The sequence below is a fragment of the Cygnus atratus genome, chromosome 3 (assembly GCF_013377495.2).
Source record: "Cygnus atratus isolate AKBS03 ecotype Queensland, Australia chromosome 3, CAtr_DNAZoo_HiC_assembly, whole genome shotgun sequence".
In the NCBI taxonomy this organism is placed as follows: Eukaryota; Metazoa; Chordata; class Aves; order Anseriformes; family Anatidae; genus Cygnus; species Cygnus atratus.
The window spans coordinates 79,938,639-79,965,271 of record NC_066364.1 but is presented as its reverse complement, the minus strand read 5'-3'; the positions used below and the strand labels follow the sequence as shown (position 1 = coordinate 79,965,271).

The 26,633-nt window shown below is 37.2% G+C and overlaps 1 protein-coding gene across 1 annotated transcript in view; it reads left to right on the top strand.

Annotated features, from left to right (window-relative positions):
• The window catches only part of LYST (lysosomal trafficking regulator), an 84,840-nt gene that overhangs the window by 8,900 nt on the left and 49,307 nt on the right, over positions 1 to 26,633 (top strand). Inside the window, exons 2-11 of the mRNA XM_050709708.1 lie at positions 8,573 to 8,771; positions 10,920 to 11,010; positions 13,558 to 15,640; positions 17,237 to 18,263; positions 19,859 to 20,020; positions 20,677 to 20,833; positions 22,047 to 22,273; positions 23,630 to 23,696; positions 24,544 to 24,653; positions 25,661 to 26,084. Coding sequence (XP_050565665.1) covers positions 8,573 to 8,771; positions 10,920 to 11,010; positions 13,558 to 15,640; positions 17,237 to 18,263; positions 19,859 to 20,020; positions 20,677 to 20,833; positions 22,047 to 22,273; positions 23,630 to 23,696; positions 24,544 to 24,653; positions 25,661 to 26,084 — 4,547 coding nt within the window. The remainder of the gene's footprint in view (positions 1 to 8,572; positions 8,772 to 10,919; positions 11,011 to 13,557; positions 15,641 to 17,236; positions 18,264 to 19,858; positions 20,021 to 20,676; positions 20,834 to 22,046; positions 22,274 to 23,629; positions 23,697 to 24,543; positions 24,654 to 25,660; positions 26,085 to 26,633) is intronic.

Here is a 26,633-nt window from a genome sequence, read left to right as displayed (position 1 = left end):
TCTTTTGGTTTTGGTTCTCCCTGGTTGTGCAACCTCCTTAGAGCAATTTATTATACCTCACTGTTGTTCTTGGCTTGATTTCCAGTCCCCTATGTGCAGCTTGTAGTTACAATCCTTTTATAGTCACTGGCAGCTAATTAATTAGAAACCGGTTGTTTGGAGCTGATAGAACAAGCTGATGCATTTCATGGCCATTAGTAGGTTTTCTGCTCAGGGGACTGATACGTAACAAAATGTATGTAGCAGAAATGCTAAGGATGTAAATTGGAGTTTGTAGAATGGAAGTAGTGTCATAAAGTTATACTTTGGAAATTCATGAAGAAAATCTTTTTTGTATGTAAACAAGAACATTGTGTATGTATTAATCTGTTATACCATTTTGTTGTGAGCTTCTGTCATTCATTCAGAGGTGCTGTTAAAAATAATTGTGCTGGAGTTTTTTGAGATTGTAGAAGTAGTCTTGCTGGGCAGAGTACAAGTCAGAAGGTATCCCAGAAACTGGATTATACTTTACTTGGCCAGCATATTTTTTAGAAGTAACTTAAACTGCATCTGCTGGAGTTTAATCTGAAACAAATTCTGTGCCCAGTTACCTGTGAGTTCAATTTTTCCAAATGTTGAAACAACTCCCCCCCTCCCCAAAAAAAAAAAAAACACACCCACCACTAAACCACTGAACAACCACACCCACCACTAAACCACTGAGGCATGAAAATACATGGCAAATGATGATTTGGGAATAAGGAAAGGCTTTTTGTTTGTCTTTACTTCCTCACATTCTGTGGCATTTCATAGATCTGTATCCCAATCAGAAGAATGACACTTCTGAAACTGAGATGTCGACTTGTCTGGACATCTAATGTCATTTCATATATCTCTAGGTACATGTATCCTTAGGTATATTGCTGATTATAGGTTTTCTGACTTGTTTATACACATGTGGTAGGTATTTTGGAAAGTGCCTATTTCCTTAGTTTGGCTGAATTTAGCATAGCATTTGTCTGATCTTGATTGTCTTCTTCCTTGGTATACCTGTTCAACAACAGAAATGACTCATTTAGGAAGCACTGTGACATGGATTGCTGGCTGTACACCATATTAAAAGGAACATTTTTATTTATGGACTGTCTTTTTCAGAAAGCACAGATATTTTAATTCCCTAAAATTCTGAGCTTTTTTCAGTATAAGATGAAATGCTTTCACATCCACTTAGTAGGAGAAATCTAATTCCCAAATTCCCAGGTTGTATAAACATTGAGCTTCACTGCTTAAATTTGATTTTAATATCTAGACAGCAGAACATAAGTAGACTACGTTTATAGGAGGCTTAAGATGTGTGTAGAAGCAGGGCTTTGTCTTGTGGTGGTGTTTCAAGGCGAGCGTCCCACGTAAGTGAGAAGGGAGCTGCATACACTTCTGACTTTGCGTGAAAGCGGCAGTAGTAAGATTATACATGCACAAACACTTGTGTATGCAGCAGTGCTATTGCTCTGAAGATCTCAGCGTACCTTACAGTGTTTATTGCAGTAATACTTGTTTATCATATTATGAACTCGATGTACTTTTCCCTGGTCAGTTAAGAAGACAGTGTGTATATTATTGTTCCAAATATACTAAGCATTTTTTCACTTTATGTTGGGGGGAGAGTCTGAATAATGTCTTTGGCAATATTAGTGGTCTAGTGGATTTTGCAGAAGACTAAAAGCCAGTTTCTGAAGTCCTTAATGAAATAAAAGACTGCCAGGCATCAAACCATGCCAAGGAAATTGACGTCTACCTGCAGTTGCCTTATGATAGCTTCTGTATATTACAAAACTGCTTTTCCTGTGCAGGTTAATGGCTGGAACAATGTTGCCTTAATGTATTTTCATAGTTTGTCTGCTTTTGTGACCCCCCAGATATCTAATAAGTGAGAGCAAAGGTTAGAGCAGGAAGTGGCTGGAAATAAGGAGTAAGCAGGAGGTCTTTTGCAGAGCTAGAGCCTTGTCTGGTATGTCTGTTTTGAGAATGAGCTGTGCTTGAGCTGTCTTGTTTTCACTTGTTTGCTCTTGTTTTTGAATATCTGTGTTGTTGGATGGTTAGCAAATGTTCACTGCCTGCTTTAAAGCTACACTTCTGGCTGATTGCCTTGCATTTGTAAAAACAAGGCATGAAAATGAAAGCCTCTCAAGTTTTCTGTTGATGCTCTGCTTGAATTACAGGTGCTGTTTTCTTAAGGGACTGCATATGGCTCCTGTTTCATAGCCCATTTTGACAGTGCCAGTCGGGTATTCATTTCTAGCCTGTTTAAAGTTTGGAATAATATCAAAAGAACAAAAGGAAGAATGCTAATTTCTGCAATACATTAGCTTCAAGCTTTACTTGCATTTCACCACCAAGAAGTCAATTTTGGTGTCTGCTGCTACAAAGATAAACAGTTTCTGTAACAAACCTGGCAATGTGTGTGTTACAATTGCGCAAGCCTGTTAGTGTCTCTGTCAGTGATGTGCTGGTGCTCTACACCATACCTGTTGTCCTTTGCTAACAAAAACAGAGCTTAAATTGAAAGTTTAACTCCAAAGTAAACCTGAAAATCACTGCTAATATAATCATGTTAATGTTAAAATCATGGAAGAGGTCACAAGCATATTCTATGAAGCAAAAAGGTTAAGTACAGGCAAGAAGACTGGGACGAGTATTTATTGAATGGAGTGAGTGCAATGTAAACATAGCTTTTATTGGCCAGTAGTGACTCATTCCCATATGTTTTATTCCAGAGAATGAGTAAAACAGTTCCAATTTTAGAATTTGAGGCCAGAAATAACTATTGTACAATGGCTTATATAAATAGCATTTTTCCAAGTGTTAATTTTCATACCTACTGACAATGCAACTTCATTGTACTCTGTACTCAAAAGGACTCGCAGCCATGCTGTTGTGTAAAGCTTAGTCAATGTTTGTCTCTTATCTGGAACAGAAAACTAGGGAAGGTAAACAAATTAACAGCTGCATGTGCCAAACATTCTACTCGTGTTTGAATAGCCCATAAAGTAACTTCTCATAAGTTTATATTTTTCTTACAAACAAGGCTATTGCTCCTTTAATGCAATGTATAACAGAGCTAAAAGCATATAACGCTGTATACAAGACTGGTTGCTTTTATTGAAGATAACAGTGGGCTACAGGAAATGAAGGCTTACAAGTGGCTCATGCATGTCATGCACACCTCAGGTAGACGTAACTTTGCTTTACTCAGGCACTCTAGCTGGGCCATGCAGTTGTATGGATAGCACTCAGTAGCATGGTCATTTTAGACTGGCAGTTACTAACAAGCAATTTGCAGAAGTTTTGATATCTACTTCATAAGAAACAGGAGACTGAAATAGTTTTCTGTTGTTGTTCTTTGCTAGTACTGTAAAATTAATATAAAAATTAAAAGGCCTGAGAGGAGGTGGGTTTTTCAGAGCAGTAATTTAGGCTCTTGTGTGAACTGGAGACCACCACCCAACTTTCCACCTTGTCTCTTACCCTTGCGGTAGTTGTTGGACAGCAGTTACAGAAAGTAATTGTGAATTAATGTTAGAGCGTTTAGATTTCATTTGACTTACTATAGTATTTCATTGCAGTGTTGCTATAGTAATTTGCTAATTGGTACTTTTTATTGTGTTACTGGACTTTTCAGATATTTCTGGGCAATGTATTACTGAAAGCACAGCCAACTCAAAGGCAGAGTTCACTCTCATGCAGAATACTAGTCCTGGGCATGAGCTTCTTTGCATTTTCATCATTCCCTCACATTGTAGTGATGTTGGAGATAATACCTAATCATTAGCGCTGTATAAAGTTAGTATATTCATGATTTGGTATTCAATGCTCAACAACTGGTATTATTTTTAAGTTCCATTGTGGTTTAAATTATTTAAAGAAAGCTTTTGATATTTTCTTTTGAAGATACAAAGCCCACTGAAGTATAAGGCATTCCTATACTTTAAGATGCTCAACTGATGAGCAACTTCGTAAAAATGAAATAAAGTCCAGAGAAACTACAAGTTTCAATTGCAGGTAAAGTGCAATACTATATTTATATCTATACCACAACAGTAAATAGAAAGTGCATCCCCTGAGAGCTGGCACAGGAAGGGGCTAAAGGGCAGAACTGGTAGGAATTGAATTGAGGATGATATAAAGATGGATGTGAAGAGATTATATTTGCATATCAGGTCATTCACAGCTTAAGTGATTTATTCTCTTTAATGCTTGAGGATTTTTTTCCTTTCAGACATGGTTACTATTCATAAAGAACACCTCAAATAAAATGAGATCATATTCTAGAGGGTGGTATGGAATTTAAGGGTGTGCATTTTTTTCAGGGCTAGCAGTGCGAAGTCCTGACACACTGTATATTCCGTAACTGTCCCGTTAGGATTGTACACAGCACTGATGAACCAAGATTTTGGTAGGCTTCTTGCTGTTCTCTTATGGTCTTGTTCATCTGTGATTTTTATTTCACCTACACAATCTCTCTGAAATCCAAAGACAAGCTAAGACACTCTACCACGCTAGTGGTACTTAGTACAGTGTCTGCTTCCATACTGCCAGGCATCACAGCAATTAAAGATGTCATCTTAAAACAAAAATACTGCAGTAGAGTAGTTCCTCCTTAGAGCAAGTTAGTTGGCATACTTTCTCAGAGTAGGAGGAAATGCCATGCTGTGTGGGATGAAGTGTCAGTATACCACTATCTGCAACAGAAAGAGAAAGTGATAAGCAGGCTGAAACGTTAGGATGTGGGTGGATTTGTTGTTTGTTTTTGGGGAAGGAAAAAAAACCCTCTGTGGAGCATTTGCTTTGTTACAACATCAGTGAGGCAAGTTGTTCAGTGAGTTTGTTTTAAAAGCGCTGTGCTTTAAGGGCTTAGGTGACTGGTCAGGAAACAACACAAAAGGGAAGAAGGCTTGCTCTGCATATGCAACTTTTCTGGAAAGTTCTTAATTATTTCTTATTTGATTTTGCTTTATTCTTTGCCTTCCATACAGGCTGAACATTGAGGTGATCTGAAACTGCATTTCCATAGACATGTGGTGTCAGTCTGTTTCAGGACTGAATTGCAGGGAAAGAAATGGGTATAAATAAGCAGCTAGCACTTGTTGAAATGATTCCTTCTAAACAGAACTGCTTTGTCCTGCATGATAGCGCTAATTTTTTTTCTGTGCTTTAGATTGACAGCATCTCACGTTCTTAGCAATTGTGTATGAAATTCTCTGTTAAGATGGCATGCTTGATGTCTTTTTGCATGTGTTAACAAAACAGAGTTTTATCTTACAAGCGATGTTGAAAATTCACCCTTTTGTTAGAGTTTTGCAACTTAAATCCGTGGAACGGTGCAAGCAATGCAGAAAACTTGGAGAGTAAAGTTTCTGAAAGAAGGACACTGAAATATGGAGAACAGTGTCTTTTATGTCTTCTAATAAAGTCTAGTGCACAAAAACCGTGAGTTGCCTAAGCTATTATTGCTTTAGTTGCAATGAGTTGTGAACACTGTATGGAAAAGATGGCTTTCTGTGAGGCTTGAGTTGAAATGTGCTGCTCCAAGCACTCAAAGGTGGGCCAATTACTACAAGCTTGCCTGGGGAGGCTGGAGGTCTGTTCAGTGCACATACTCCATCACAATCGTAAAGATAAAGCTGAAGTTTTCATTTAATTGCCACCTGATTACTACAGTCATAATCTTTTTCTTTTTTTTTGTTTTTCTATCCCTGAATTAAGGGGAATGGAGGGGGGGGGGGAATATGGACTACAAGTGGTTTTGGAGCATTCACCTAGAGACCTTTATAGTTGAATGTTTTTTCAGTCTTTTCTTGGTGTTGAGCTTTCATGTTCCCACTGATGGCAAATGCATTTCTGGCTCTTAATCACTTCTAGGGAATGAGGTTTTAATGTTTAGATTGGCTTTCAGCATTGGCACCCCAATTTGTCGATGTTTCAGTAAATGTGTGATTGGACAGCTCGTCTGTCTGATTTGCTAATAGATGCGGCTTGTGAAAATGTCAAGACTGATAGAAATTGGGTTCAGTTTAAACATTAATTTGGGACCTGGACAAGTTGGATCGATGGGCAGAGGCCAATGGGATCAGATTCAACAAGGCCAAGTGCCGAGTCCTGCACTTTGGCCACAAGAACCCCATGCAATTGTACAGGCTTAAGGCAGAGTGGCTGGAAAGCTGTGCAGAGGAAAAGGATCTGCGGGTGTTGGCTGACACTCGCCTGAACATGAGCTGGCAGTGTGTCCAGGTGGCCAAGAAGGCCAACGGCGTCCTGGCTTGTATCAGGAATAGTGTAGCCAGCAGGGCCAGGGAGTTGATCATCCCCCTGTACTCTGCTCTGGTGAGGCTGCACCTCAGGTACTGTGTTCAGGGTACTGTGTTCAGTTTTGGGCCCCTCACTACAAGAAGGACGTGGAGGCCCTGGAGCTTGTCCAGAGAAGGGCTGCGAAGCTGGTGAAGGGCCTGGGACACAAGTCCTGTGAGGAGCGGCTGAGGGAACTGGGGGTGTTTGGTCTGGAGAAGAGGAGGCTCAGGGGAGACCTTATTGTTCTCTAGTGATAGGACTAGAGGGAATGGCCTCAAGTTGCACCACGGGAGGTTTAGGTTGGAAATGAGGAGACATTTCTTCTCAAAGCAGTCAGGCATGGGGAGGGAGGATGGAACTCTTACATTACTTCACTGGGCTCTACAGATACAAAGAGTAAAGCATATACAATACTGTTCTCTTCCAATTTTATTAATTACCTCTTTTCCAGTGATTAGGGTAATAATGATTTGGATATCTGTCAGGGCAAAAGAAAAGAACTGGTTTAAAGTGCAGTCAGGTGCTGATGTAAATGCATAATTCAGATTCTCCATCACTTGTATATAGAGCTGCAAGTGCTTAAAGTATTATGCATGTGGAGAGTCATCACTTTAAAAAAAAAAAAAGATACTGCTTCTAGTGGAAGATGTTTAAACTTGAATACCTAGCACACTTTATATTTTCAAAACTAATGAACTTTGTTATGTTAACTTACCCTGCATGCACCAGTTTGTTTCTCTGTAACAGAATTTCTGTTATACAGAGTCATAAGCTAAAAGTAGAAATAAGAGCTTTAAAGCTCAAAACTCAAGGAATTTTCATGAACTACAAATAGCTATCATAAAATGCATTTTAGAAACAAAGAAATTGCTTATTAAATATCATGCATTTTTGCTTTTCAAACAGGTGAACCAAGGGTGGCATTTCTGGAATATATCTACTTTTCCTTCCAAATAGATGATAAATGTGTTAAGCTAGTGAAGTAACTCTGGTAAGAATCTTTTCTGTTACAGAGAATGTCATATAAATATTCAGTCTTGCCACTGAAAGAAGCTTTTTGTTCTATTATTACTCACAAACTTGTTCTTTCCTACCCTATTTTTTACTTGTTTGTAAATGTTTCCTGATCATGCAGCATTAATCTTTCTGCTGCATTTCAATGATCTTAAGTTATTTGGCCCCCTTCATGGAAGTTCTGTGCTTGGATGTTATGAAAATATTTGAGTTTTGAAGATTTTACTTCAAGTGTTTACATAAAAATAAAGAATTAAATATGCTGTAGTATTCATTAAATGGGTTTTATATGGATTAAATATTCTTGTTTCTGTAGTTGCTATCACAGATTTTTTTGTCTTGCCTTCATCAATGACCTGATCAGTTTTCTACAACTTACTTGCATTTCCTTTGGCTTTTGTTTGTTTTAAACTTCTCAGCATATACTAGTGCTGACCAATTGAAAAACTGTAGTGTAAGATAAAACTTTACTTAAGAGTGGATATGCAAAGCATATGAGTGCCTTGTGTGCATTATGTAAAGTAAAATAAGTTTAGGAATCAGTATCAATGCTTTTAGTATTTTCTCCTGAACATGCACAGCAGGATCAGTATCTTGAATTGTGTACATAATAGTAGTGATTGCCACCCACTCAGTTGATTTTGTTTGAGGGGAAACACTGTTGGGGGTAAGTCTAAAGCATTATATTTATAATGCTCCCACATTCATCTTAATTCACTATTTTTTCTTTTTTTCCCCTTGAAGCAAGGTGTATATTGCTTGAATATATAACAGGGTAGAAGATAATGTCTTTTAATAAAATGTTTAAGAATGGATTTCCTATAAATTCTGTTTAATAGCTACCTGTTGTCCCTTTTAGTTTAAATGCATTTTAGAAGCAGATGAAGATTGAAGCTCACATCTTGCTTTTTTTAAAAAAGTGAAATTAAGTAATTAACTTTCATATATGCAATGTGAAGGAATGCTGTGCATCATGGACTTCACCTGTTAGATTTATAAAATGAGTGTTTGGAATAATCAGCTGTTAGCTAAAGTCTCACTGAAATTCTCAAAGCTTATCTTTCCTGTTCGTTTCTACCTTATATTGGTATATTGATTCCTCAGTCCTTCAAATCTTTCATGTTTGGGAAGTGGACAGATAGTGAAGAACTGCCCTTCTCTCCCCACTGTCTTTGCCATAAGGAATGCATTTTCTGTAGTATTTAATTTCTGTACTTCCCTCTAATTACAGCTCAGACATGAGCAGTGCCAGTAACTCACTGGCACGGGAATTTTTGACGGATGTCAACAGACTGTGCAATGCAGTGGTCCAGAGGGCAGAGGCCAAGGAAGATGAAGAGGAAGAAACTCATATGGCAGCACTGGGACAATACTTAGTTCAAGGCCGTGGGTTTATTTTGCTTACCACACTGAACTCCAGTATTGATCAGGTAATAGTTTTTCTTACCTCATTATAAACCTTTTTGTGTTGAGTTTTGAAGGGGTTTGTCTGGCTTGTATTCGTGGTGCTGGTTTTCTTGCCCTTCTTGTGTGTGTGCAAGTTAATTAGACTAGAAGTTTAGAAGGATAAGTTGCAATTACATTCTGTCCTTCACCAAGAACAAAAAATAGCTAATATAACTTTGCCAGATGATAGTGGTGGCTATTAAACTTTTGATAGTTAAGCCATGTGTAAAACTTGAGTGCAGCAGCTGGGTGGAAAGAAGCAATAGGTTAGAATTTTTGAAAGGAATGAGTCTTTTTAGGGAATCTGCAGTTGACATGCAGTTCTTACTTTGAGAAGGTTCTTCTAGTTCAAAGCAATAAAATAAGATTAGATAACATACATCTTTCATTTTTGGGGGGCAATGGGGAGAGGAATGTCATGCATCTTTAAACAAAAATTCTGAGGATAGTTTCTTGTTGACTGTCATGTGAATGGATGATTGATATTTGAGTTGTCCTGTTTAGAGTCTATCCCAGAATCCCATATATGCCATAACTGTAGTGTTTTTAAAAAAAAAAACTGTCAATCCTTCTTTCCTAACTGCCACCATCCTTCACTGATGGTGTAATTTCAAGAAAAGGGTCCAAAATCTTACTAAGCTTTGCCTATTCAGAAAACTTGATTGAAATGTATTTGCTTTGTTCTTCCCCATCTTATTTGTTGTATTGTTTAGTAGTTCTCTACTTTCCATCCAAGAATGAAAAGAGGTGGGGAACAAGAAAGCAAATACAAGTCACTTTGTAAAAGTGGATCTAATAAAATGGAACTTTAATTATCAATCTAATTTGTAGTGGGGTTATTGACGGACATGTTTCTGATTCAATCTTTGGAATGTTCAAGCTTGAACTATTTCAGTTGGTTTCATTCAAAGGAACACTTTTTTTTTGTGAAATACCAAGTGATTTATCAGTGAGGTGTTTGTGGAACCAAACCAAGTGAATAAGCTAGCATGAAGAAATTTAGATATACGTATGCAGAAGTAGCTGATGCTGTTTTGCAAGCTGTAATTCATTTTACTTATTGACTTCAGTAGCTTAGCTGTGAAATTGCTTAAAACTTTAGCAAGAAGTACTCTGAATACTTAATCTATTAAAATATTTAAGTAGATAGCATGTTAACAGGTGTTTTACTTTTGTCCTGTCTCCTAACATTTGCAAATGTGTTTCTAAGGACACTGAATCCAAAATCTGTGTAAATAAAGGTGTGTACAAACATTTCAAGTCACTTTTAAATTCTAGGCTTCAACTAAAAGCAGATTGGTAAGAAGTCACAACACTTTGTTAACAAGCTTACTCAAAGTTGTTTATCTTCACACATCTTAATTTCATTGCTACCTCGAATATTTGGGTAAAGATGTTCCTTTCGCTGCATATCCCTGAATGGTGGTACTACCAAAATGGTCAAGTCAGACATTTTTGAAGAGGAAAAAGATGGGATTTCTTGATCTTTAGGACTGAAACCACACTGGTAGTGATGCATAGCAATGAGTAAATTAATTGTTAGAGTTCTGTACCTTTTACTGTTTCTGTCTGCATTAAAATTCTTAGAGTTGAAGTCTTAAAATCCAAGTAGGATTTTGAGGTATTTTAGTAAGTAATCTGTTTTCTGAATTAAGAATCATCTTTCTTCTTTCTTATATTTTTACCTTTTCATTGTGAGTCAAAAACATCACTTGATAAGTGTAAGTTTTTCATTGGTTTAAATGCGTTGGTCTGGATAAAGTAGAAAGCATCACATAAAGTTCTCTTAACTTATAGTTCTTTTAACTTATATTTCTGTAACTACAGAAACTTTAAACTTTTCCCGAGCTTCATGTTGACTTTGGCTAAATCAACTAGTTACTTGCTTTTGACTTTTCTTTCCTGGTTTTTCTGTTTTGATTTTTTTTTGCAGAAGCATAATAAATATCTTAGATGCTTTCTTATTGGCTCCAGGTGATGATTGTAGCATTCTTGGTGGTTAGGTAATTTTTCCACTGCATAAAACAGAAGAAGGACTTAGGGAACTGAACGTTTATAGCTTTTAAAAATAAACCTGAAGATTATTCAGGAAAAAAGTACAAAAGCTTATTTCTGCTTTGTTTCTAACATAGGAGCTGACATGTCGGGAAGAACTTCTGACTCTTCTTCTGTCACTTTTGCCACTGGTGTGGAAAATCCCTGTCCGAGAAGAAAAAGCAATAGGTAAATTTTGAGTTAGGGTATTAAGGACCTAGAAAAACGTGATGCATTGTATTTGTATATTACTACAGAGGAAAGGAATTTGAAAGAGTATATTTTCATGGAGGTGGAAATGTTTCATGGTGAGGTAGGAGGAAAAACTTACTGGTTCTGAAGTGATACATACTGGCACTGTAGAGTGATCAAAGGTAGGGTAAGAAAGACTTTACTGAAACTGAAAAAGAGAATAGGCTTAAAGACTAATTAATATCAGACAGAGTATAAGTGCAATGAAATGGTAAGGAGGTAGGCTCTGAAAATAGAAAAATACTGTAATGATGAACAGACCCAGGTTGCATTTCTTAGTTGGATGTTCTGTGTCAGAAAAACTGATGTGCTAACAGAGGAGTTAAATCACGGGAGTTCAACTGCTGAAGAATCAGTTTAAAGCAAATTAAAGAAATAAAAGTTACGATAAAAAATAAAGAAGTAAAAGGGATGATACAAGATAAGCCTTCACAAGAAGTGAACCAGGAAATGGCAGTTAACTTCATTTTCTGGGGGGGCTTTTGCATTTGTTTGCTTTCTTAGAGGATAAAACAGATGATGAAAAAAATGAAAAAATGGTCTGTTTGAAAGGATTCCTGAGGATTCCCACCTGAAGCTCTCCCAGTGCTCTCTGCAATTTGCAACTTCTGTGAATCTAAGCTTTTGTTAATGTTTGGAGACTTAAGGTATTTAAAATGCAAGCTTCATATTACTTTCATGTAATTAACTACCCTGCTTGCATCTTTCTTCCATGGTCTTGGAAGCATGATTGAATTAAAGAAACATTTTGGTCTCATGATAGCTTACTGACTCTTCCAGTTTAGTTTAAAATGCTGGTGTTTTAATAGGATAAGATGTATTGGTTTTGCACTTTGCATAATGCACGATTTTTCCTACTACAAGCTTCTGTCTTACATTACTGATGCAGTAAAGATGGTGTATTCAGTTGTACACCAAGAGCTGGGTTTCCTTGGTCTGAAATAAAATATATCTTGACCCATCTGTATTAGGTAACTTTTCTTTCTGTGAAAGAAAATACTCTTTATTTTGTTAGGTACTTTTAATTAACTTCCTGCCTCCAAAACAGATGATCCTTAAGCAACTATGACTGTGAAGCAGCAAGGAACAGTCATTCTTGCACATGGAAGCACTTTTCTTTCAGTTTAATGGTTGTATCTGTAGCGTGAGCTTTTGGGGCTTTGTTTTTTTTGAGGTGGTGAGGTGTTACCGTTAACTATCACATTTTTTAAATACTGAATTTACTGGATGATGAACGTTTGCAGTTGTTTTATGCTAGGTATTCTATTGCCCAAGGTATCCAGATACCATTGTGCCATTAATCAGAAATGATAATGGACTTTATCCAAGAGCACAACCAATCTTTTCGACCTGCTTTTTCAAATTATGGTCTGAATCTACCAGTACAAGAGAACTGGAAAAACTCATATTTTATTCTTCAGTCATCTTGCCAATTGAATCAGACTTAAATTTTATATTTGCCATTTTATACTGAGTAGCTGAAAGGTGTTCAGTCTTGACTTGGCTTTTGTGGGAACATTCCACACCTTAATCAGTACTCCTTTCCATCTTCTTGTCCCTGATTATTGCAGTAAATCTACAACTTTTGCTGGTTGCTTTTGTTTGGAACAAATAAAGCTGAAGTGATTGAGGCCTTTATACTTAAAGATAAGCAATATTTCTAAGTAGGTATTTTTTCCCTATTACCACCAATACTCTCAATTGTTTTTCATATGCTCTTATAAGAGGGCTATGAGTGAAGGCACTCAGCTCTTATAGCAGCTGAGATGCATAAAGCAACAGTGAGTCATCAAATTGAAGACCTTTTTTCTCCCCTTTAGAGAAGCTTTTTTTCATTGTTGTGGGATGGGGTTGTTTCAGAATGATTATTGTGAGACTTAGAACATATAAAATGGTATGCACACAGTAAATATTACTTGTGTTACTGCCTAAAACTGCTTCCACAGCTAAGTAATAGAAGAGATCTCAGAGTTGGTATCTTGCTGATTAATATTTTATTACTGCTGTATTAGTGTAAGTTAACTGAACTTGAGCTGAGTGTAACTAATGGATTATGGTTTTGTTTCTCTATATCTTATCTGTAACAGCAAAAAAGATTTTTTTTTCAAACTACATTTTCTTCCCCTTGCTCCTCAAACAGTCCTTTCATGTACTTGATATAACCTTATATTTTAAGGGAAAGGAATAGCAGTGCCTACAAATAAGTTCTTGGAAACTCTAGCACGTTTTTGTCTATCCCTAATTGAAAAAATAACTGTCTAGGCTTTAAAAGTAAGCCAGTATTGTTCCTAAATGTCAGTTGTTTACTGACTTAGTCCATGCCTGTAGATGTCAGACATAGGCAAAAAAAAAAAAATGGTATATTAAAATACACATTTCTTTCATATTTTTGAAGCAAAAGTATTCAAGTATTTTCTATTTTTGTTTTTAACATAATTTTCCTGAATGTTTCTTTAATGTTCCTTTGTTTTTCTGTTGCAATAGGTTTTAATATACCCTCTACAGTAGATATATGCCTGACCAAAGAGAACAATTCAAGTTCCGTGAAATCTACTCAGGAAAAACCAGGATTAGATGGAAGCACTCGTTCATCTCTTCAGGCTTCTGTAAAACTAAATCCTCGATCTCGAAAAAGTGGACATGTGCGCAAAACCACCCATCGTTACTCTGTGCGAGATGCGAGAAGATCTCAGCTGTCCACTTCAGATTCAGAGGGCAATTCTGATGACAAGACTACTGTAATGATGAAACACAGACGCTCCCAGTTCCTGCAGCCTTTTTTAACGTATCCAGTTAGGGAAAGCTACCTTGTAGGTAGAAGTGACTACTTACCTGCTGAAACGGTACCAAATTCTAATCTCGATGCCCCTAATCTAGAAAACTCCAGCCAAATTACTCCAGCACATGAGCTCAACCCAGAGATTTTGAATGAGCCAGCTGCAGGAATTGCTGAGAGCAACACGGATAACTCTCCATTTGACCTATGCCATGTATTATTGTCACTGTTGGAGAAGGTGTGCAAATTTGATACTAGTTTGAATCACAGTTCTGCTCTTTCAGCTAGTGTGGTGCCCACGTTAACTGAATTCTTGTCAGGATTTGGAGACTGTTGCAATGTAAGTAACACAGAAAATGAAGTAGTTTCTGCAGGGTGGACAGAAGAACCTGTGGCTTTGATCCAAAGGATGCTCTTTCGAACTGTACTGCATCTTATGTCTTTAGATATTAGCAATACAGAAACAATGCCTGACAATTTACGAAGAAATTTAACAGACTTACTTAAAGCAGCATTAAAAATCAGAATTTGCTTAGAAAAGCAACCTGATCCTTTTGTTCCAGGGTACAAGAAAACACTACAGCAGCCAGTTCAGGATGACTTTGTATTTTCTAGATATCATCACAGAGCTTTGCTTCTGCCTGAGGTTATAGAAGGAGTCTTGCAGATTTTGATCTGCTGCTTACAGAGTGCAGCCTCTAATCCATTCTACTTCAGCCAAGCTATAGATCTGGTTCATGAGTTCATACAGCATCAGGGATTTAAGCTGTTTGAAATAACAGTACTACAAATGGAATGGCTGTGTATGAAGAATGAAGGAGTAACTGGGGAGGCCTCAGAGCATCTGAAAGCCCTTATCAACAGCATCTTGAAAATAATCAGCACTGTCAAAAAAGTGAAATCAGAGCAGCTCCATCAATCAATGTGTACAAGAAAGAGGCACAGACGATGTGAGTACTCTCACTTCATGCATCACCACAGGGATCTCTCCGGGCTCTCTGTGTCTGCTTTTAAAAACCAAGCTTCCAAAAATCCCTTCGAGGCAGCTGATGGAGAAGTTCATTATCCTGACAGATGCTGTTGCATTGCTGTTTGTGCACACCAGTGTTTGCACTTGTTGCAGCAAGTTTCTTTGAGCAGTACTTGTGTTCAAATTCTCTCGGGTGTACATAATGTAGGAATATGCTGTTGTATGGACCCAAAATCTGTGATTGTCCCATTGCTTCATGCTTCCAAGTTACCAATATTAAAAAACTTTCAACAGCACATACTGAGCATCCTTAACAAGTTTATATTGGATCAGCTGGGTGGAGCAGAAGTTTCTCCAAAAATTTTACAGGCATCATGCAATATATGTACTGTTGATTGTGATCAGCTTTCTCAGTTGGAAGATGCCTTGCAAGGCAACTCTAATGATGCCGGTCTTGCATCTAGTTCCTCTTGCAGAGTTCAGGGAATTCTGCCTAGCAGTGGATCTGAAGATATGTTACTGAGATGGGCTGCATTAGAGGCTTATCGGGACATTGTTTTTGAAGAAGACAAACTACGTGGCATGCAGATTGCAAGCCATATCTGCCACTTAATCCAAAAGGGAAATGCAGTGGTCCAATGGAAACTATATAACTCTATTTATAACCCAGTGCTTCAGAAAGGGGTTGAGCTAGCTTACCATGCTCAACAACTGGGAATAACTACAGCTGATAAACACACATGCAGTTACCATAGCCAGTGCTTGCCTTATGAAGTACTTCAGATTTACTTGCAGACACTCCCTGCGTTGTTGAAATCCAGGTTGGTTGATTTTCTGCTTATTAATGGGAAAACATGTTATTTATGTAGTACAAAGCTTTTATATATTTGTCACCGAGTAGAACACAACTTTTTTGGACAGTAGTCTGCTTTGGATATCGGGGGGGGAGGTGGGACACAAGATCAAAACAAGATTTACTCCTAGATTCATAAGCCATACCAAATGAGGGTTCTGCAGTGATGGGCCATGGCCTCTAACAAGTCAAAACAAAGCATGAAAGCATGTAGAAACACAATTTTTGATGTGACATACTCTTTGCCTCTTAATTCCTCATGCTGAAGTGAGTCAGGAATGCTGAACGTGTCAATTTTCTGTGGTAACTAAACCAGTAAATTTTCTGATCTGTTTCCGTTTTTCTACTGTTTACAGAACACTAATCATTTAAAATGGTTTAAAAGGAGAATAATATTCTTCTAAGAAATGAAATAAACTATTTATTGTGGAGTCAATCAAGTAGCTGTTGAATAAATTTCCATTTATGTTTATTAATAGGAATGTGTCCTTTTTCCATTAAAGTTTCTGATCATTTCTGTTGGGGTCTTGATAAACTGAAATGAATTTAATAGGGTTACCTGAGATGGTTAGGAAGAATAGACTAGCATTCCAATGTTCATGAAGGCTTGCCTAATACATTTCTAATATTTATCCTTATCTAAACTGTCTAACTATCAATTTCTGAAGAAGCATGTAGTGAAAAGCCCTTTGTGGCAAAGAGATAAGAGAATTAGTTTAGATTTATAAAACAAACAAAAAACCTTTAAGGGATCTTATCTACCACTGGCCTAAAACTTGTATATATACAAGTCAGTACATGACTTATTTCATTCTAGAGCACTTATCTCAGTTACAGTGAAAGCTGATGCTTCAGAAAGGAAGATGGAGAGTAGGGAAGGTGGATGTCTGCAAGCCAACATAGTACATTAAAGTACATTAAGAAACTTATAGATCCTTACTTCAAACGGTTTGAATTCTATGTAATATGTGGGGAGTAGAAAGAATGGAAAAATATACTTGGAAATACCCCCCTAATTTTTTAATATTGAACTTTCTGGCACAACAGTCCTACAAAGCTGTGCTTCAAATGCATTTCAGATACAATTCAAGAGTGTTTTTACGACTGCTAACAAATTTTACTATCTTACTACCTATGTCTATTTAAGATCTCAAGTTTGAGAGATTCGCTACTTTCTAGTGAAGTCAGACATGAAAGACATGGAGATATTGACTAGCTACAGTTGCTAATAAAAAGTTAGGTGGAAGTACCACCAAAATGCATGTTATAGAGTTAAACACCTTTTTTAATGCTTTGAATATCATGTATCTGTGGTCTGTGTTTTAGTGGTTAACCAATGTTATCCAATTGTATCTTACCAAAAAGAGATGGAACTTTCCCGTCACATTTCTGAGATGGGATACTTACAGCAATTACTGTAAATGTCATCTGTCCTTGGTGTTACTTAGGTGTGGACCAGAGGATTATTTTTGGGTATCTCATCTTATGAATAGCTCATGAGGTCTTACAAGCTATGTGAATTTTTGTTCCTTTTATGAGGTAACTCTTATGCTTTCTCTTACAGGATAATTAGGAACTTGTTTCTGAGTTGTAATGGGGTGAATCAAATGACTGAGTTAAACTACTTAGATACTTTAAGAAGCCATTCTTTGAAAGTGTTAGAGACTTTGATACTCTGTCTTGGTGATCAGCAGAAAGAACAAGCAATGCCAGAACTAGAAGACCTCAACAGTGAATATCAGATGTCTATGCCTGACTTGCCTGCATCTCTTTGTAGCCAGCACATTGTTTCAGAAGTGCCCCAAAGCCTGAGCAAGTTTTATGCTGGCCTGAAAGAGGCTTACCCCAAAAAGAAAAAGTTTGAGAGTCAAGACATTCATGTCAACACAATAAACCTATTCCTCTGTGTTGCTTTTTTATGTGTAAGTAAAGAAGCAGATGGTGATCTGGATTCAGCTAATGACTCTGAAGATACATCAGGATATGATAGTACAGCCAGTGAGCCGTTGGGCCACAAATTACCATTTCTGTCACTGGAAAGCCTTACTTTGCCCTCCCTGGAACACATTCACCGGGCCGCAGATATCTGGTCCGTGTGTCGTTGCATCTATTTCTATAGCTCGGTTTTCCAGAGACAGTTCCATAGACTTAGAGGCTTTGAAGCATGCCATAGACTACTCATCCTCATAATTCAGAAACTTGCAAAAAATGAGAAGGAACAAGAAAAAAAGGAGAAAGTACTGAGTGAAAGCAAAAGTTCACATGGGAGTCCTCGTGCTGACCGTCTCAACAAGGAAGACGCTGTTCAGTTCCCTAAGAGCAGGGAGATGACACGATCAGAGCTCAATAGTGCTGACCGTCTTGCTGGTGCAGAACAGCTGGTGCCTGAGTGTGTCTCTTGTGACATCTCTGTGAGTAGGGAACATGCTTCAGTTACATCAGTTGCAAATCTTGAAGAGAGTAAGACCTCTGTAAGAGAAGAGACTGAATGGGCACTTCAGGGTATCAGACTTCTGGAAGCTCTGCTGACAATTTGTCTACACAGTGCAAGCACCATCCAGCAGAAGATGGAAGGGGAGGTTTTTCACCAGGTACTGTGTAACTCCCCTTAGTTTACCTTACTCATATTTGTTATGTATGGTATTACTTCAACAATAATTCAGTCAGGAGTTCTTTTGGAGATTAAAGAAGGTTTGTTCTTACTCTGGTACCATAATATGGGTCATGCATCAAGTGTGCTGTTTAACTGTAGGCGTTGTAGTTGGTGGTAGCGGTCAGCAGGCATGAAGGAATGGAGTAAGCAGATGGACAAACTGGCAGTTGCTGTTTCTGGGAAGGCATCTCCCCTCGTGTCAACTTGTTTCCCTTTTTCTGTACCCAGTAAAATACTGATTCGTACCCTGCGTCTCTTTGTCCTCCAACATGATCTTTGTCTTCTGCTCTTTTGGGTTGGATCCATGTTCGTGCCAGTTTCTACTTTCTCAGAGGCTGAGGGAGAATGTTCTAGAATGGCAGAATAATCCAGCCTGGATGATATTTTTACCTTTGTGGCTTCTTGAATTGTATTTCCAGTTTATTTTTTCATTCGTCTATTACAGTTTGAGCCAACGCAGTCAGTGTGGCTAAGGGCTGAACTGAACATCGTATGCTCTGTTCTGGGTCAATGCATCTTGAGTCCAAGGGAAGACTGATCTTAGCAGATGAATTTTTTTCTTCTGTAGCTTAAGATGGTCCTGACTAGAGGAAAGGGATGGTTTCCTTGGCCAATAAATGCAATAGTAGATGTTGACTACTGTAAATTGCTGGCGATTATTTTTTTCTGGTTGGGTATGGCCTGCTCTTTCTACTTTTTTTTCCTGTGTGGTTCTTTTGTCTAGTCCATGCTCTGTGGAGGCTGTCCGAGCTGATGGGTGAGAATGGTGAGAGAGACTTCTTTTCTGAAAGGGTCTTCACTGGATAATGTGTGACATAGGTGAGATTGAAGGATTGTTGTGTAGGGAAGACATGAAATGTATGCAATACCTTGCGTGTAATGGTTTTGATGAAAATGCTGAGCAGAGCATGGTGCTTGAGGAAAGGAGTATTAGAGGGCACAGATACTTAAGACACGCGAAGAAACAGTTACTTAAGCTTTAGAGGTGAATTAATTCAGCATACCACCAAAAGCTGTTGATTCATGGAAGACACCTTTGCTGTGCTTTATTAGTTTAATGGTCACCTTGAATTGTACTTAGCGGTTCACTGTAAAAGCAGGAGAAAGTAGGTACAGGTAAGAACTAGAAATGGGTGTTTTTTCTGGGCCACTTGTTGTTTTCCTTAAGTTGGTGTTGTCACCCTTGATCTTGTTGACCTGTCTAGTAATAGTAACGTGGTGTGGTCTAAATGCACTCTGCACTTAAAACTGTTTCAGAGGCATTTATTTTTGAACCATAGTGCTTTCACTTTTTTAGGAAACAGCAAGTTGCCTGGATTTTTCCATGTGCAGATTGCTTAAACTACTAAATCTTTGTCGTGGCAAACATGACAAGTCTTTGTTACCGCAGGAGACCTCAGTGAAGACTGGTAGTTCTAGCTGGGAAATCTAATCAGTGTAGGTGGAAGGAAGTTCTTAAATGGGAATAGCGGACTATTTTAGTTAGCCAAAACAGAATAACATGAATCAATGTTTGTCTCTTCCAAACTGTAGAATGCTTCTGTGGATGATATCTTGCTCCAAATAAGAGAACAGCTTGCTCAGTCAAAAGTACTAGAAACTGCCTTGGCAAAGCCTCTGTTTGATTCACTGCTCCGTGTTGCATTGGGCACTTTTTCTGCTGATCTGGATCGTTCTGAAGAAAAAATAGAAAAGGTATGAAACACCCATTAAATACATAGTCTAATTCTAAATACTGCAAGGTTTGCCAGATCCAGTTTATGTTGTTTAGGTCTGTGTTTTTAAATGATAGGATGTTTAAGTGTTTGGTTGTTGTGGTTGTTGAAAATGAATTCTCTGATTCTAATGTGTTTAAGCTGAATGATGGTTATTCATATGCTCCTTACATTTGCTGCTCTGAAATGAGTCATGCACCCAAAAAAGGAGCAAGCTATATTATACTTTATAGAAATACATGAAGTTCTGCTCACTCTTCCATTCTGTAGTAGGGAATGGAAAAACTCAGAGGAGAGCATCAGAAGGTGGATATTCACTCACATTAGGGGCTGCAGACATACCTTCACTGAAGAGTGGATATCAAAATCTTAACTTATGGTGATTTTTGCAGCGACATTTTTTCTTAATGCATTGGCCACCCATTTCTCAAAACTTTGGGTAGCTAGCAAGAAAAATTCATTTTTGCAGAATCCATTTTCTAAGAATGAAGTATCCTTAGAAAGAATCTCAGGTTTCTTGAAAGTATGTCATCTGTTTTTTTCTTTCCCCAATGGGCATGGAGAAAGTAGCTTAGAACCTTCCAGAACCTTTCTTTTCTGAACTAAGGTGGTAAATTTGTTTGGTGTGTTAAACAGACACATTACACTGAAAAGGAGCCTGTGTCACAACCTGGAGATATTTCTGAAGAAGCTGAAGAATCACAGTGCTGTAGCCTTAAACTTTTTGCTGAAGAGGAAGGATATGAAGCCGATAGTGAAAGTAACCCTGATGACAGTGAAACCAAGGATGAAGGTAAATTTGAACTTTCTGAGTATGCAAAGCAGTCTTTACAACATGGACAGGCTTGTTTGTCTTTTTGAGATGTACAAAAATAGGGTGTGCATCGGAGGCCTTTTACAGATACAGGTAGCTAAGGTGTAGTTCTGGTAGGATCCAGTTACGTTTGGAGAGATGTCTGTCTTTACACTGAGTGTTAAAAGAACTGTCTCTGTCCTGGTTTATATGATTCTTGCTCTGAAGTCATGTTGGGTTGTCTTTGCTGAAATGTATTTCTGTGATCTAGAAGCAGTTTTCTCCAGAGATGCTTGTCAGTAGGCAGTTTATAAATCAAGGTTCAAAATTTTATGTAGTTTTATAGTTGCTAAGAAGTGCATAGTCTAGTGTTACCTGTTTTCATTCAACAATTGATATGCACATATTTTACTTTTGTGTGTGACTTTGAACACATTTTTTTTGTGCTGAACACGTAGATACCCATATTTTGGTATAATATGGGGTCAGCATGAACTGTAATGGCAGCTAATAGAACTGCATTTCACTATTACTGTTTACCTGTATGACTAGGCTTTATCAGTAGTGACCTAGAGAAGTGTATACAGCATTTTAAAAGCATTTCTAAATTAAAAATTCAAACTGAAATATTTCTGTGAAACACTTTCAGGTAGCATATGTCTGTAAAACGTCACAAAACTAGTATGATTTGGTAAAGTCTCACCAAGTTGTAAGAGGGGGGCTTAAATGTTTGGTTCTTGATTGTCATAGAGATATTCTGCCATGCATACTTCCTGAGTTACATCACTAAACAACTGTTTCCCCCAATCTTTTAACATAAAAAATGATCATTTAAATTTATGCCCTTTCTTGGCAGGCTCATAGCTTCTTTATAGAAGCTCAGGTTCTGATGCACTGAGTTTTACTGTCATATTTTGAGTTACGTATTTCATCATTGCTGTGTGCATGTGTAGTTCCCAGGAAATGAAGGCATGTAGTTCAAGAACATGTAATGGGTGAAACTGCATCTTTGCCCTTATGTATTGGCAGGAAAATATGAAAATGTGAAGCAGAATAGAAGGCTCTACTAACTTCTGAAAAACTGCTGATATGCTAGTGACTGTTTTTTGTTTTGTACCTTTGAGAAGATTAGAGAAAGTATGTCCTTGGATGTTCTACTTAAGTCTTGCAAACTGTATTTAACTGAGTAATTTTCAATAAGACTGTCTTTCAGGAGCAGATGTGAAGGCAGAACCAGGGTGTACTGATCCTTCAAGTTATTTTAATGACCTAACTGAACACATCAGTCAAGGAGAATTAATATATCCTGAAATCTGCATGTTAGAATTGAACTTGCTCTCAGCTGGTAATGCAAATTTAGATGTGCTTGCTCATGTATTCCAAAGCTGCCTGGAAATTGTCAGCCAGAAGGAGAGAAATGCCACTGTGCTTATAGAACAGGTAAAAATGTTGTTAAACAAATGCAATGCTTCAGAAATGTAATATTTTCTTTTATTCAGTTCTATAGTAATGGTATAGCTAATAAGGTGAACTCAGAAATATTATTACTTGTTGTTATGGCATTTGATAAGACCTGAAACAATGTAAAGGACTGATTGCCAATAAAGCTGCATTGCATTAAAAAGTTACGAGAAACTATACTTAACTAATGTATTTAAAGACAGTTGGCCTACAGAGCTTTTGAGTTACACAGTTGTTTTCATCAAAACCGTTGAATAATGAAAGCTCTGCGTGTGGTTTTAGAAACCACCAAGCTACTGAATATAGAAAACAAAAAAAGCAAATAAAGTATATATGTATATACATGTTTGATATATGTATATTTTGTACTGTACTTTTAGAAACTTTCAATGCGATGCCTGAAAAATATTTCACTCTTGCTCCTTGTAAGTTTATATTATAAATCAGTTAAGCACATGTTGATGTCTGTGGTAATTCTGAATTTCTGAAGGCTAGCTTTGTTGTTTTGCTTTTAAATAACTAAGCTTTAGTAAACTTATTTTTCAGAAATAAAAGATATAAGTAATCTAAGCTTAGCGTTTGTTTGTATAACAATTTGGTGAAGAAGTGAAGTTACTGCTTGACAGGTTAATCTGAAAGCAGGAGGAGAGGCTAAAGCGGGAAGAAAATGTTCTATTTTGGTACTTCAAGTCATAGTGTGAATTACTAGCTTTAAATCACTCATACATATTTTTCTGAACTTCAGCATGTGGAACAACTTAATAGACTAATATTTTTTACTTTCAGTTTGTTTTTAAAAAAGCAGGTATATATCTACTGAACTAACCAGTTTAGAAACTTTGAATATACTTAAGAGACTTTGGGGTGACATTATTTAAGATTGCATTTCTGAAGGATGTTGCTCTTAAGTAAATGACTGACTTTCTAATTACTCTTTAAAATAGCCTTGCACAAAAAGGTTGGGGAAAGGTTAAATTTGCTTTCAGTATTGCATCTCTATATACCAACATGTTGTGTTTTGTCACAACCTGTCATATTTTTTAATTCTGTTCTGGGTGAGAACATAAGGGAGTAGTTCTCAGTTGCTGAATGGATAGTGGTAAAGGATTCTTTCTCGAATCATCTGGATTTCAGTGTCTTTCTGATATGATGCAATTGAACTGTAATCATGAAAGCGTGCTCATTAGCAAATAAAAAAAAATGCGAATCAACTAGAATTATTTTTTACTTAAATCAACAGTGCATAAGAACTGTTTGAAAAAAAATACTTGTTACTACTTTGAGCTGGTGCGTATTCTTGAGATGTGACATTTTCCCCTGTATTTTTTTGAACAGGGTGCTGTTAAACATATCTTGGGAGGATTTATGAACATACTGACACAAACAGAATCTAGTTTTCATGGTGAGTACAGAGTCTAGGTTACTTAAGCACTTCTTATAACTTAATGTATATAGCCCCAATTTTTTAGCTGTCAACGGAATGGCAAAACATTGTGAATTCATGTTCAAAAAAACATTATAAACTGAATTCATTGGCACGTGTGAATGCAGCTGTCTCTAACTTGTGATGGATATCTAATTTGTGTAAATACAGGGCTATTTCTGAGCTAGTAGAAGCTGTTATTTATGCACGTTCTGCCAGATCTGAACAGAATAATTGAAACCAGAAACCTAGGATGATAATGTTAACAAACACTACTTGGGGAAAAATAGCACTTAGCTCACTGATTAAATCTGACTCCATCACAACATAAGCTTTTATTTCAAATTTCTTTATAACCCAAAATTTAGTACTATCTTGATTGTGTTTTTCTAGTCAGAAAATACCCTAGCTAATCCAAGAAAGTGGAAGCAAAGTAAAAGCTTGTCCTAAGGTAGCTCACAGAATGAGGTTGTTCCACAGCAGGAAATTCTGTAAACCATCCTAGGACTTAATCCCTGGCTCAATGGGGAGAACCTTTGCAATATAGATGATGCGTTTCTTAGATTTTTCAGACGGTTTTGCAAACCTGGATGCCCAACTTGCTGTAGTGATCTAGATTTGTTCAATGGAACTTTAAATGCTAATAGTGTCAGGAAGTAGGTAGATCACTGTAGAATTCATCTTGTAATCATTGCTGCTTCCTGAGTTTGAAATCTTTTCACAAAACACTGAATTCCAAGTTAATTTTTCCTCATAGTTGTATCAAATATAAATTTATGAAGTTTTTCAAAATTACTCTTCAAGAATATTTTCTCTTTATTTTTAGCATGTCAGGTGGTGCTGGTAGACCTGCTAGTTTCTTTGATGAGCTCACAAATAAGTTCAGAAGAGCTCACTCTTCTCCTAAGGATATTTTTGGAGAAGACACCTTGTACGGTATGTATTCAGTAGCACATTACAAAATTGAGAAGGAAAAAAGGATCCTTTTGTGCCCAAGTATTTTGGGAAATAAGGACTTTTAAAGAGCAATGTTGGTTGTTGAAATAACTTATTTTCAAAACGTGATAGGGAAATTAGACAGAACTGAGAGGATTTTGAAGTCTGTTGTTGAATATACTAGAAACTCCTTTCTTTAGCACAAGAAAACAGGACTTGTCTTAAGCAGATGGACATCACGGTTATAGATGACAGAGTATTGTAATACTGCAAAATGTGAAGTCTTTCCCTTAGTTATAAAGCATCTCTATTTCAGGAATGGGTGCTGCTTTAACAGCAGGAATTACTTTCAATACTGACTTAAGTTGGTTTGTCTAACACTGGAATCTACTCCTTGTGTGGGATATACTGCTAAAATAACTAGCAGTTGGTGTGTGGGAGTCTGTACAGAAAAACACATGGAAGGAAATTAAGCATTATTGTGGAACATAAAATAGCACCAAACTGGGAAACAAGTCAATCTTTCAAAGGTAGCTTGCAATAATTAGCTATGTACCTAAGGAAACATTGGCCTAACGGCTCAGGTAGTTTTGCTGCTTGATTATGTAATAACAAAGGGATGGCCTGTGTGTGCACTCACACTCCCTCAAACAGGGAGTAAAGGGTGTGGTCTTTTTTTGAGGTGTAAATTAATCTTCTATTCTAGCATGTCAGAAATGTGAGGTAAGACCGCACAATGGCCACCTACAGTGGTTCAGCTAATTCCTAGGCATTGTAACTTGAAGATTGATCTGCTGTAACTAAATCCCCACAACTGTTGGGCCGCAGTCTGATCTAGCTACTTACTGTTGTAATTGTGTCTGTTTGGATATCTAATCCACCTCTGGGAAAACCATGAATCCAAATTTAAATGAAGAGTGGGGTTCTGTGTAGTGAAGAGATGATGCTTGAGTACATGGTATTAAACAGTTTGATTCTTACTTACTTGTTTGGTTTATTTCTTCTAGGAGATACTGCTTAAGGGTGTATTGAAGATTATAGAAACTAATATTTATATGAACCCATTGCAATACCTTGCTTTCCCTTTACTGTATGGCACAAATTTGAGTAGCAGTTCTTCACAAAAATCTGCTGGCACTTTCAACAGCAAAACTGTTGGACTAGTAAAAAGAGCAAAATTTTCACAGAATAAGAAAGAGGCAGATGGTGAAAATTTGAGTCACCAGCTGCTTTCTTCTTGGCATGTAGCCCCAATTCACTTGCCTTTAGTTGGACAGAACTGTTGGCCACACATGTCTGAAGGCTTCAGTGTCTCATTGTGGTTTCATCTGGAGTGTGTTCATGAAACAGAAAACTCTACAGAGAAGGGGAAGAAAATCAAGAAAAGAAGCAGACTCTTCTCTGTAAGAGAGAACAGCTTTGATAGCACAGGTGAGGATATAGTAGTACGTGTTTCTATGTAGGTAGCACCGAGGGATTCTAGTTTATTTTTTATTACTAATTGATGTCATATACAAAGGGTTGCACTTTTTTCTTATGATGAATATTAAACAGAAGTGATAATAGCCTGATTGTTCTTTGTGTACTGCAAGATATACTTAAGAACTAAGCTAGAAATTTTTACTTAACTATAAGCCAGAAGTGTTTTATCTTTGTTAGATTCATGTCTACTTCCTTCAAAATGTAGTGTTTTCATTGAATTTTTAAATTCAGTAAAATGTCTTTATTCTGTTTCATGTTATGTTGAAGGAAATATTCAATGCTGCAGCTGAAAGATCATGGGAGAAGACTGTCATATTTAATTGGTCTCGTGTTGATGAAGCAAGTGGCTTTTGTGTTGTGGCTTTTGTGTTCTTTCTCTTCAATAGAGAGCTACTAAATCTTTTTGATTTAGGATTTAAATACTGGAACTCTTACTTAAAAGATGTTTCAAATCCATCAAGAGCCTGAGGCTGACTCAGTGTAAATCCTCTAAATTTC